At 35.0% G+C, this 14586-nt stretch overlaps 1 protein-coding gene across 1 annotated transcript in view; it reads right to left on the reverse strand.

Annotated features, from left to right (window-relative positions):
• Positions 1-10363: 10363 nt before the first annotated feature.
• Positions 10364-14586, reverse strand: part of LOC110451209 (bone morphogenetic protein receptor type-1B-like) — an 11860-nt gene continuing 7637 nt past the window's right edge. Inside the window, exons 10-11 of the mRNA XM_021499096.1 lie at positions 14037-14167; positions 10364-13763 (exon numbers count right to left, since the gene is read on the reverse strand). Of these exons, the coding sequence (XP_021354771.1) occupies positions 13626-13763; positions 14037-14167 (269 nt within the window). The 3' untranslated portion in view covers positions 10364-13625. The remainder of the gene's footprint in view (positions 13764-14036; positions 14168-14586) is intronic.

A 14586-nucleotide genomic window follows, 5' to 3' on the forward strand; every position in this document is an offset into this window, starting at 1 on the left:
AATTTACAACTTACATTCATCACTCTTGTTGGCCCGGTTGTTAGCGGGGGGTCTTATTGTGGGAGGAAGCCGGAGTATCCGGAGAAAAACCTACGTGGTCGGAAAGGTGACCCCATATCCTATTCATGTCCGATCGGGGAATTGAATTGAACCCCGGCCTCCTTTGCGCAAGTCCAAGATGTAATCCACACCTACGCTTGCTGCTTGAATAGTGCTTATTAAAACGTTTTCTGTGTAATCTTCTTAAATGTTACATCATCAGGTCTGTATTGATTACAGACACAGAATTAAATACGAAATGTTTCTTATTATTTTTAGCAAAATACATAGATATATTTAGAACATAACCAAAGGTCAATGCCATTTATTTGAACAAAATTGAATAACACTTCATCCCGGTAGATTACAGGACAAACACCAAGGCTCAAGGCCTCACGATTCTGAAGAAGAAGTATTTTAAAGTGTTTTACACGTTTCACCCCTTTGACTTCGTTATCGATAGTGAGTGTGGTTAATTTATTTGAATAAATCAGGAATCCATCAGTTTTGGAAAGCTTATATCACGAATCTGGGGATCAAATCCGCAGAAACGTTAGCTGTACTAACACATTTGACCAGTACGACATTGAATCTGGATCTGGGTCTCAGTCATTTTCCTTAAAATTTGTTTAAAACGTTTAATGATTAAGCATTTGACCCTTGTGACTTGTGAAAGCGAATCAACGTCGTTTATTTGAACAAATATGATAGGTTACCTTGTCTTATTTCTGTTGTGGATTTTCGTCCCAACAACAGCAAGGTTCATAGATCTGGAAAGACGGGTCGCTAGGCATCACTGAAAAGAACGAGTGTGAAAGAGAGACAAGAAAAGTGTGTCGTGGGAGCATCAGATCAATTTTAGCCACTTTAAAATCCCCTGAACGGAAGACACGGCAGAACAACTCGATTCTAAAAGGAAGGGGAGAAGGGCACATAATTCGCTTTTTGCGATAGACAGCAGATTCAGCAGGTCTATCAGTTGTGTTTCGCTAATGTCCCTAAGCAGACTACAAAGAAAATAAACTCCGGTTATGTAGGAGGCCCACATTAGTCGCCTCTTACGATGATGTATAGTGGGATAATGCAGGTATATGTATTTTCATCAAACCAACACCGGATTCCTTCTGAAAAGAAAATCACTACCAAAGATTATTAATATTGTAGTTAAGGAGAAGAGGTTCTGTACAGGTAACGAAGGAGATTGACCAATATCACATAAGGTCACTTCCACTTTAAGCCAGATATTATATATAATCTGTCAGTGTTAAACTCACTCAGCTCTCTCAAAGTGCAAAAGCATAGTAAGTGTAATGAGCAAATGTCGCTAATCTAGTACGTAAGACATAGTGTTTCACAAGTGGTCTCGTTATTGAACATCAAATACCAGAACGACGAGGGGAGACAACTCAAATTGTACTCCCAGTGACCCGTACCATCGATTAGTTTTCACCATTTCAATCGTATTAGGTCTCAGTATGCCATCATTTACGTGCTATTTTTAGTTTGACCTATAGAGAATGACGCAAGCAATTGTAATAAAGAATTTTAACTGAAACTCTCTTGCGACAAAATTATGTCATTAGGTGATGACACTGAACTTCGTTGTAGTGGTATAATCATGTCTAACGTTGACAGGAACATAAATATACTGATTATAGTTAAACTACCCCAATTTGTACATAGTTTTTTTCATGCTAGAGACTTTTTTTTTTAAACCGAAGTCATCTGAATAAAAACAACCTGAATGCATATGTAAATGACCCACAAATGATGTTCAATTTTCAAATAAAACGAAAATACTGATGCACCTTCAAATATCTTATAATATTATATTTTGTATAATTTTATGAAATACGGGATCGACATTGCTCTTTGAATAAATGTTTAAGTTATTTGCCAAAAGTATCGGTAACAAAAACCACAGGACCCAAAGATTCAGTTATAGTGTATATGTTTGGACATCTTTTAGTGTGAAGGGAGAATATTGATCAACACCGGTGAAAATACAACTGACTAGGTCCCTTTGTATCAAGTAGTTCTTTGATATTACATATTTCCACACTAAGAATCTTATTGAAGATACCTAGTACATATCGTCATTGGGTTGGCATTTTTCAGAGTGTTAGATCTAATCCACTAAACCGTATAATGATATCCCTACATATCAGGATCGGTCAAAACATAAATACTATAACTTATCTGTGATAACACTAGCTATTTTTTGTGAAAACGTTTCACGAGATATCGATTATATTGTCACGCCTTTTACTAATTTAGATGTAAACAATAAGCTTATTACATGTATACGTTTATGGAAGAGCGCATAATTAGTATGCATTTGCATGCATATTATATTATTTTAAAAATAATACATGTTCCTTTCCTTTATATATATATATATATATAGTCATTAAAACCCCCCAATTAAAACTTTAGACAAGAACCATTACTAAACTATCCAAATTTAATCTCGTTTTCCTAGTCCTTCGATGATGCTTTTTTCTACGAATCGCTTTGATTTAAATTCTATATGTCGACGGGTAGGAATTTCAACCCTCTGGTGGTGGGTATGTTATCATAATTAGTCAACCCTCTGGCGGTGGGTATGTTATCATAATTAGTCAACCCTCTTGTTCTGACAGTTGGGTATAATAAACGCTCTCCTCGAAATTCCATGGGCTCTTTACGTATGTGTACTCCTAGAAAATGTCATGACGAAATCGAAGGTTCGACACATTTTGGATGATGCAAATTGACGTGTTTGATCCTTTGGCGTACATCAAAAGAATCGCACGGCAGCGTGACGGTAAAATTGACCGGTTTTGAAGTCGGTGTCGCTGCTCTATGTATTTATTGCACTGTTTATATATGCCGTTGACAATGATTAGCTGAATTTTCCAATGCAATAAAGAACATAACTTAATAGTAATGTTCAAAGAATAGGTAGCAGCCTAGCGATTGGTCAGTTTGAAACCAATCAAATAAATGCGTACCTTCGAGTTTGTCATGACATATTCCAAGGGTACAGAGAACGTAAGTGACTAATACCTCTGGAATTTTGGGGATAGGTCATAAACTAATAAGTTGTTCTATTTTTACCACTTTTACGCTCGTATGTCGTTTTTGACAAGGAAAAAGAGTTATTACTTGAACAATTATTTATTTCACTGAATGGAAAAAAATGAAAAATGAATAGTATACCTATTAGTTTCAATGTTTTTCATATCCTAGATAATCCTACCAATGGACGCCATTTTTATCTACAGCTGGTTAGGAAGATTTTTTGTTTATATCCTGGTAACTCCAATGTCATATTCTTTGGAATACAATTGCATGAATGATGTATGCTTGTTTTGACCTGCATTTTCGCTTCAATTTCTTTATTAAGAAGAATTAGTCCTTTTCCATTTCTTAGATCCTTTTTCATTGTTTAGTGAATCTATGCAGAAGTCGATGAATTCGACCTACTTTATACGCGAGATCGAGTCCTTTCATATTTGGTGATTTTACTTTTTGATTCAAATTATCTACGATTGTAGTGCCCTCTACCATTCAAAATTATACTATAAGCTGCATTGTGCATTAAAACTTGGGTCTATTACAATGACCTGTAGATTGATCGAGGTGTACCGATTACCTTGTCTTCTTCATTTGTTTAAGTTAATCTCATTTCGTTTCGTTATTTGTGAGCATTTTTTTCGTTCAAACATATTCCTAGTTGACGACTATCAGGGGCGTAGCTAGGCCAAAAGATATGTGTAAGCCCATGGCCAGGCGAGGAGTCGGGGGCCTCCTATTTTGGTTGGGGGTTTAGAGGGGCAAAGCCTGCAGACGGAAAATGATTATAAGGATTTTTGAAACATGAATATTGTTATCAGGGACAGTTATTTAAAGATACATGTATATTCAAGGTACCCTGTGAGCTTATATGTTGTACAGCACACAAGTTATGTCTCATCCAGTCGGTTTTTTTTCAACCAGGCAGAATCCGCTTTCTTATTTTCCCACAAATTGACCTTGCAGTATGATATATAGTCTAACGTAACTTCAGAATTACTATATGAATAGCAATTGGGCCACTTTTAAAAATGTTATTTTTGAGTTTCTCAATCTGAGTCACATTTTGTTAGTTGTTAAGTATAGAAAGGTATTTTTCATTTTTTTTGTAAAAAATGTTAACTTCCAGCGATTGTTCAGTCTATTTTTTCATCACAATTATAAAAAAAAGCTTCAATAGATTCCATTTTAGTGGATCGGTCGGGAAACAGCAAACAGACTATTTCTAAATGATGGTCTTGTTGTTCCGACATGGGAACAGACCAAATAATATTAAGCTTTCACCTTTGACACAAAGCTGCAATTTCTTTGCTCCAGCTTCGGAGAGCACTGCATTACGTTATTTCTGTTTCTTAGAGTTGGTATAATTCCTTCTATCAATCATAGATGACTTGAATAACAGCTGTGATTTATTTATAAAGTCGATTTAGTTGACCTGGCCTAGGTCGATCGCCGCGACAAGGTACATATGTAGCTCAATTGGTAGAAAGGACGTCTAGAGTTCGGAGGTCCCGTATTTGAATCCTTATGATCTGACCCGTTGCATTTTTCTTTTCCTGTAACATGTACTTTACCAAACGTTCAAGATATCTGGCTAGTAGGTGGTCATACACATATTTTACGAAATTAGGGTACTTGTGTGCGTGATGGATTGAATATTCGTTGCTTTAATATCGGTAATCAGTGGAAACGTAAATATCCTGATTTTCTCTTGCTTATCACGAAAATATGTTTCTATATAGCAGTTATCGTCTAGTTATACAAACGCACGTACCTCTTTCTATAGCGTATACGTATATTTAACAAACCATACGTGCATCTTAAGTGGAACGCGTACTATGTATGATATACATACCGCATGCGCGGTTTTCAAAAACACGTTTCTCAGGAGACAACTAAGTCTCGTGCGACTTTATTTCAGGTAATTTGTTTTCCTATGTCACATACAACCCAATTCTCCCTCAGACTATGAAAAAAAGGTGGTGATAGTTATTTCGGGAAAAAAAGATAGACTTGATATTCTATCCGGAGGAAGCCATTTGGCTGAGAGTTCAAGAAAAGTATTTTTACTATTTTGACGTTTGAAGTATTAGCCGCTTTCGTCATAGTAATAGACGAACATGGCATCTTAGATATTCTGGAAAGGATGTTATTAGTATAAGTAGAAGTTAGTTAATAAGTAAATGCAAATATGATTCAGTTATTATATTGATGGTATAATGTCATATTTTGTTATTGTTTAGTTTTAACATATAATGGTGGTATAAACGGATTTTTTTATGTGTAAGCCCGGGCTTTTTTTCTATGGACGCTACGCCCCTGACTATTGTAGAAGGACAAATATGACGACGATAGACTTCCAGTTGTCCTGGGGTCGTCTCGGCGTAGGAAATATCGTTTTGAGATGCCTGCTGATGGTTCTTACCATCCAATAAAAGCCTTTATCGAGCCCAAGAATTGGTTGTTATTCATCCTCCAAATGTTAATGTCACGAACTCCGTTGTTGTCGACTGATTAAGTAATGGATATAGATATTTGTATCACCGATTATCCCATCTGGGATAAGGCATGTAAAGTCAAAAGCCATATCCATATCTCACCTAGCTATAGAAGGAAAGGTTCCCCACGTAAGAAAAAAGTCAGATTTCATCTTCGGTCGACAATCTCTTCATGGAAGACTCCAGTCATCGGTAAAACATCACCAAGGGAGGACAAAGTAAGACCCGACTTACCAGAAAGTCAATCTCACCCAGGCAGGACAAGTAGGCTTACTGTATGATTCCAGTTTGCAGTTATACACCACCAAGGAGGGACAAGTAGGCTTCCTGTATGATTCAGTTTGCAGTTATACACCAACAAGGGAGGACAAGTAGGCTTACTGTAGGATTCAGTTTGCAGTTATACACCACCCAGGCAGGACAAGTAAGCTTACTGTATGATCCAGTTTGCAGTTATACACCACCAAGGGAGGACAAGTAAGCTTACTGTATGCTCCAGTGTGCAGTAATACACCACCCAGGCAGGACAAATAAGCTTACTGTATGATCCAGTTTGCAGTTATACACCACCAAGGCAGGACAAGTAAGCTTACTGAATGATCCAGTTTGCAGTTATACACCACCAAGGGAGGACAAGTAAGCTTACTGTATGCTCCAGTTTGCAGTTATACACCACCCAGGCAGGACAAATAAGCTTACTGTATGATCCAGTTTGCAGTTATACACCATCAAGGGAGGACAAGTAAGCTTACTGTATGATCCAGTTTGCAGTTATACACCACCCAGGCAGGACAAGTAAGCTTACTGTATGATCCAGTTTGCAGTTATACACCACCCAGGCAGGACAAGTAAGCTTACTGTATGATCCAGTTTGCAGTTATACACCACCCAGGCAGGACAAGTAAGCTTACTGTACGATCCAGTTTGCAGTTATACACCACCCAGGCAGGACAAGTAAGCTTACTGTACGATCCAGTTGGCAGTTATACACCACCCAGGCAGGACAAGTAAGCTTACTGTATGAATCAGTTTGCAGTTATACACCACCGAGGGAGGACAAGTAAGCTTACTGTATGATTCAGTTTGCAGTTATACACCACCAAGGGAGGACAGGTAGGCTAACTGTATGATCCAGTTTGCAGTTACACACCACCAAGGGAGGACAAGTAGGCTTCCTGTATGATTCTAGTTTGCAGTTATTGCTCACACAGAGTGTCTGAGTATTCAGTGTAAATCTTGAGTTATAAGTTATTGCTCACACAAGGTGTCCAAGTACTCAGTGAGAAATTGAGTTATGAGTCATTGCTCACACAGGGTGTCTAAGTTTTCAGTGTAAATCTTGAGGTATGAGTCATTGCTCACACAAGGTGTCTAAGTACTCAGTGTAAATTTAGAGTTAAGAGTCATTGCTTACTCAGGGTGTCTAAGTACTCAGTGTAAATCTTGACTTAAGAGTCATTGCTCACACAGAGTGTCTAAGTTCTCAGTGTTAATTTAGAGTAATGAGTCATTGCTCACACAGGGTGTCTAAGTACTCAGTGTAAATCTTGAGTTATGAGTCATTGCTCACACAGGGTATCTAAGTACTAAATGTAAATCTTAAGTTGTGAATCATTGCTCACACAAGGTGTATAAGTACTCAGTGTAAATCTTGAGTTATGAGTCATTGCTCACACAGAATGAGTACTTAGTGTAAATCTTGAGTTGTGAATCATTGCTCACACAAGGTGTCTAAGCATATTGTGTAAATCTTGAGTATTGGGTCACAACTCACCTAAGAAGGCCCAATACTTAATGTACATATGTAAGTCTTTTATGATGAGTCGTATCTCACCAAGTAATCCATATATGTCATGAATAGGGAGACATAATTACTCACCTGAGTAATAAATTATTTTCTAATGTAAGTCTTGACTTACCAGATGACAAAATAAATATATTTTATATTAAAATCTCACTCAAGTTGACATTTAAGCTTTGTTTATTGTGCAAAGATGATTACAAACTATCTGCAATGGAAGATATTTTAAATTTATCCATTTGTTAAACAATGACAAAGTATATTGATAATTAATTACCTTAGCAACCAATTAATGGCAAGATATCAGTAATCTGGGTAATACCCTGAAATAATATTACTCTCGGGCAGGTGGTCATTTTACTTAATCTGTTATGTAGTAAAGTAATCCAAATAACTAACATTTACCTTCTTAAAAATCTCATCTCCAACCCATCAATATGTTTTTCAAAAGGAGAATGTCAGTAACTTCAGACTTGTAGTAAAAGTGGCTTCAAAATAATTAGAAAGGAAAATCTATGGTATACTAGCTGTAGAAAACCTTGTATGTTGACATATGTATTTTCTATTTAAGTATATTGGTACCATTGGTCTTACCAGTAGCATGTTGACATATATATTTTCTATTGAAGTATATTGGTATTATTTTCCACAAAGAACCTGTTAGATCTAGCTCTGGAAATATTACAACAAATTTCAGTATAAAATTTTGATCATGGTACTTTAAACTCTTGAAAATGATTTGATTTTGCAGCTTTACAACCATGACATATAAACGTCTACATGACATTGATTGATTGATACTTGTTACGATGATTTTTTTTTCAATATACTAGAGGTTGGGTTTCCTACAAAATACCCCTTCTCCTCAAGCAGTAACCATGATTTATGTATAATCATCATAAGAATCTGACAAATTTGCAAAATAAATTACAAGCTTGGTGAGTATAGACATGGAAAACAATTCATGAAAATGTTTCATATCACATCTATATATATATATTTATATACAAATGTACATAATACGATACACATCAACAGGTAAGACAGTTACAGGGGCTTTATATATTATTGTACTATACTAACGGATAGTGGATATACAGCACATCTGTGTCATACACATTCTGATCATACCCTTTCTTACCATACAAATTCTGACCATACAAATACTGTTTTACCATACAAATCCATCCCTTACACATTCTAACCATACACATTTTGAATATACTTATAATTAACACATTTTTACCATACACATTCAAATTACACAGTTTTACATTCTAATCACACATTTTTTTACCATACAGATCTATCCCATGCACATTTTACCCTGACCATACACATTCTATACAAACAGATTATCCTCAACGTACATGTTGATGTACATACCATACAAATATGCAAACAGAAAGCTTCTTTCCTATATATAAACAATACTTTACTCTAAAAATACTACACACTTTTTCCTTGTATAAATCAGTAGAGGACACATCCCATATGAAAGCAGACACAGTAATATTATCTACCTATCTTTACTTTTCCACCTCCATATAAAAAGATTTCCAAAATCCATATCATCATATCTATAATAACCACACTGAACTATGAATTACTCGTCAATGTAATCACTATGTCATTATTTCTGATCCTTGTTAAAGCAGTATTTACCTACAATATACATACAAACAAGGGGGACATCATATTAAAAATATCACAATCAACATAGTCCTGGTTCTGTGATTATAGTACATTCAAGTACAAGCCATTTATTTTCTGTTAAAACACTCTCATAGAGAGCTTCAGAGTTCAAATAAATGTCAAGCGTTTTGAAAATGCACAGGAAATAAGACCTTCCCTGAAAACTTTTAATGGAAATGTTCGTTTTTCAAACACAACGAACATTTATAAGAAACACATATAATACCTACCAGAGCTTTGTTCTTCTATATGCATTTCATATTATTTAAAACATTAATTTTATAAAATACATCCATCTACAGCACATTAAAATATTTCTGATCAAACTTGATGAAGACAAAACAGAATGACACTGAGGTAAAGATCCAATATAATGGGGTGAGATGAGAAATGACAATGCCATAATTTTTAAACCATATATGTAACAAATGTTTCAATTTGTAGAGGTAATTTTATGTATACATAAAGTAACTTATGAAATGAAGATTAATATCATGAAACGGACACATGTACATGTATTATGATAAAGATTGTGATATAGAGATTATTGTCATGGCCGTAGCCTGAATGAGGCAAGGGTCTTGAGGTCTCCCCCCCCCACCCCCTCCCCAAATACCTCCAACCAAGTGCTTCATTCCTGGACCTTAGTTTCAATTTGCCCCCAAATCAGTAGGCCAAGGCTACGGCCATAATTATAAAGATACAGCATGTAATGATTATTGCAATACAGATTAAAAAGATTAATTTCCATTGGTTTAAAAATTACAACAAATGTTTCTGAAAATGTGGCACAAAACTTTCATAGTCAACCTAAATATGAATTAAGAAATACATAGTGTAAGTTTACAGTCTCTGGGACCAATTTTCATCGAAAAATATTATATAAATATGACATTCATTAGCAGGTGACAGTGAATATTGTCAACCCGAGAAAACCATTGTCACCCGAGGCGAAGCCGAGGGTGACAATGGGTTTTTGAGGGTTGACAATATTCCCTGTCACCTGCTAATGAATGTCACATCTATTTTGTTACACCAAAAGTCAATGTAGCTCAGAAACGGCAGCAAAACTTGATAATGAAATCTTGTTTGTTGATAGTCTGCTGTTTACAATCGCACCGGCGCTTGATGAAATTGTCTGTTTCCGTCAAACATTCTTGTGACCATCGAAGCGGTACACGCACATTTTTTGCGCATGTGATATTTTTCACTGTCTCATGGCAATATCACCCGCGCCCCTTAAAACCAATGTATTTTCGGTGGGTGACAGAGATTTTTGTTTAATTTTCTCCCAACCAATCAAATAGCTAGAAATTCACTTGCGGTGTAACAATACAAAATATTACACAGCTAGCAAGTATAATACATTTACCCAGTAGATCGAAGAAAACAAAAACATTTGTTACAGTCTGTAACATATACCTAGGAAAACTATAACAGCAGTGAAAAAGTACACTTATTATAGACAATTATTTACATCGATACATCATAACTATAGCATATAAACGCTTTGATTCTGTGCCTCACCTTATTGCTATAAAATGTCTATGAATCAGTAGGATTCCGTCACCAGTACATGAATTTTACCGGTCATATCACAGCTATGCTGTTTTTTCATTTCATCTTTTTCCATGTCACCATACAAATTTATTTTGTAATTCAAAAAATGCATGCAATATTGTATAGCTACATTAAAAATCATTAGCCATTTTTTTTCTAAAATATAACGTAAAAGCAAAAATCAATGTCAGGTTTTGTAAACTTAAATAAATCGATGTATGAAAGTTCTAAAATTCTGAATCAATCTTAAAAAAACATTTGTACTTGAAACCAAAATTTACAAAGAACAGAAATGAACTCTTTCTATCACGAATATTTTCCATGCTTTCAATAATGTATAAAATCAATCCTTAGTTCAGACGAAAAAAGATAAAGATGCACATGTGGTGAAAAAAGAAAAGGGGAAGCTCAAAAATATTTACAATTATTTGATTGTATTGTACAGCAGTAAATTGACAAGACGTCTCCATTGTAATATATGTATTTACATTAACTGTTCAACAATATTGGGTATTCCCTTTGGAAGTACATGTAATTACATGTACATTTACTATTTGAGGGTACATGTATTGGAGTAATCTTATCAGAGTTCCACATGCAATTACCAGTCACAATTACATTTACTGACTGACAGTAATTGGCATGATCTGATGAAATACATTGATCAACACAGTATTTGGGTAGTTTCATCAAGTTCCCTGTGTAAGTACATGTAATTACATTTACTGATCAGCAGTTATGGGCATTTCTTAGATTTAGTACATGTAATTATGTTTATTGATCAACAGTTTGGGGTAGTCTTATAGAAACTCCCTGTGGAAGTGGATGTAGTTCCATTAGCTGTTCAACAGTATACAATTGTTCCATTGGCACTGGGGGAACAGTCAAATCATTGACCCGAGAGTCAAGGATTAAAACTGTTCCCCCAGTACCAATGAAACAAATGATTTATTACCTGACTATCTATTTAAAAAACAAAAACACGTTCAGTTCTTCATTACTGCAGTTTTCGTTGATCACAACCCCTTCTCTGCACAATATTTATCCAAAATATTCACTGCTCCCTTAATGACGTTTTTTGTACTAAGCGAGTCCCTATTTTCCATAAGCAATTCCAAATCTTGCTCAGAAACATCCTCAAATCTGCTGTTATTCGTCATTTTCACCATACGACAACAAACAAATCTGTATCAAAAAGACGCTTGAGTGGGGTGACTGTTGCACCCTGACATTATTTTACGGGTTTTCAGTCTTTTCCAGGGAATTTTTATTAAAACAGTCAAAAATACTTCATATACACTTAAATAGAGAGTCAGGTAATACTAATTGTAATTCCCTGTGGAAGTGGATGTAATTTCGTTAACTTCGGCAGTAATCGGCATTCCCTTTGGAAGTACATGTTATTACATTTTACTGATCAACATTAATCATTATAAAGACATTAAAAATCACTGGTATTAATTATGGAATTTTGTCACCAATATATATAAATGAACAAGATATGAAAACAAATACTTTCTTTAAAAAAATATAACTGATGATGTAACTTCCTGTCAGACCTTTGATTCAGATCTTCAACCTTTTTTCAGTGTAACTTAATGATCAGAGCACCTTAAAAATCTACTCCAGTATGTATTATCTACATATTCACATTATTGTACTAGATTGGTTTAGTATTGTTTAACATCCTATCAACAGCTATGGTCATTTGAGGATTGTACTAAAATATGGATTCAATAAGTGGTTAATATTAAATGTGCAAACACCAGGACTCCCTTGTTCAAAGTCCAATTAGCTTAACAAGCTCTTAATTCAATGTATTTTTCAAAAAGCAGTTTTTTGAGAAAAATCTTAAAGTTAACAAATCATTTTATTGGTCTATAAGTTGATTTTGAATCTCTATACAAACAACTTAAGTGTTGAATTTCAATATTTTGGATAATATGATAAACTGAAGTTTTAGGCTAACTTCTCATCAAGCTAACCAGTCTTCTAACATGTGGCCCTGGTCTATGACATTGGCTAACTTCTCATCAAGCTAACCAGTCTTCTAATATGTGGCCCTGGTCTATGTCATAAACAACTGTATAACTTCTAACTGGCCTAAACACTAGTGAATAACATATATAATAATAATATTACTGTATTTATCGGGCAATAAGTCCATGCCTGGTAATAAGCCCACCCATATATATTGCAGCTCAACAGAGATGCCAACAAATTACATCATGACCGATACCGTTTTTTCAATGTTTTCTCATAAAAATATGTAAATTATTTGGAGAAATAGAATACTGTAATTTTTAGGTTACTGTGAAGTGTTTATATTCACCAAATAGTACTTATATTTACTGTATATTACTTCACAAGATATATATTAATAGTAAAGCACTTATATTTACTGTATCACTCTTATATTAACTGTATAGTACTCATATTTAATGTAAATCACATTTACTGTAAAGCACTTAATTCACTGTAAAGAACTTAATATTTACTGTATAGTGTTTATTTTCATGAAGTTTATATTTTTTTATATGTTCATGCCTCCCCTCTCCTACACAAAATCGGAAATTCTGAAACACAAACCATGCAAATAATGTCATTGTTCATCTGTCAGAAATTTAGACAGCAATTTTGCTTAGGAATGGTGTTTCACAAATTAAAATCCCTTGAATTTGCTCAGGAACAAAATCAATGTAAGTTTGACTACAAGTAATTAAAGAGTTACACAGTATTGCATGAGTTGACATAAGGATGCACAAATTTTAGCGACAGAAATATCATGAATATTTACTCAAGCAGTAAACAGCACGAGACCTGGAAGTTAACACTTGGCCAGTCATTGTACAGTGAACCTATAAGCTAAATCTCCCCAAACTATACAGGGAGTATATATGGCAGTCTTGTCAACAGTATGGCTGGTTTTGATTGGAAGATTGCAGTTCCTCTATGAGGCTAACACGTACACAGCCCTAGCTGTCAGACTTTGTAGATTTGTGGAGTTTTTCGTTGAGTCTGCCTAGAGTCTTTTTCACACGGAGGGCGGTAAGCCTAGCTGCTGCGTTGGGTGCCCAACACTCCTGCAACACTCGGGATGTAGTCCGTAGGTACTGGAAAATATGTGATTCATGTCTTAGCATCTACTATTAACAGTTATTCGATGCAACCTGCACTATGTCACTAACATTGCAAATTTTGTTCAGCCTATTCTTTTAAAAATATGAATATTTAAGATTCCTTGCTAATTGCTCAGAAAATAAAAATAGTATTTTAGATTCAATGTCTATAACTCAGACAACAGAAATAATTGTGAGACTAACTATATTGTAGCGGATGCATAGATAGGAAATATTTTCAATGATACTACAATTATTAGGACTTACCTCATCTGAGGACCATCTGTTTGGAATAGCTGGTCTTATTTTTTCTATACACACAATCTTCCTCATCTCATCAAAACTGGGGTCATTGAGTACACAGTCATAGTAAGGGACCTGGTGGTCTTCCACAATACCTGTTATCAACAACACAACTATCAGTTCATCTCTTATCAACAACACAACAATCAGTTCATCTCTTATCAACAACAAAACTATCAGTTCATCTCTTATCAACAACACAACTATCAGTTCACCTCTTATCAACAACACAACTATCAGTTTGTCTCTTATAGACAACACAACTATCAGTTCATCTCTTATCAACAACACAACTATCAGTTCATCTCTTATCAACAACACAACTATCAGTTCATCTCTTATCAACAACACAAGTATCAGTTAATCTCTTATCAACAACACAACTATCAGTTCATCTCTTATCAACAACACAAATATCAGTTCATCTCTTATCAACAACACAACTATCAGTTCATCTCTTATAGACAACACAACTATCAGTTCATCTCTTATCAACAACACAACTATCAGTTCA

The sequence above is a fragment of the Mizuhopecten yessoensis genome, unplaced genomic scaffold (assembly GCF_002113885.1).
Source record: "Mizuhopecten yessoensis strain PY_sf001 unplaced genomic scaffold, ASM211388v2 scaffold5877, whole genome shotgun sequence".
Classification (NCBI taxonomy): Eukaryota; Metazoa; Mollusca; class Bivalvia; order Pectinida; family Pectinidae; genus Mizuhopecten; species Mizuhopecten yessoensis.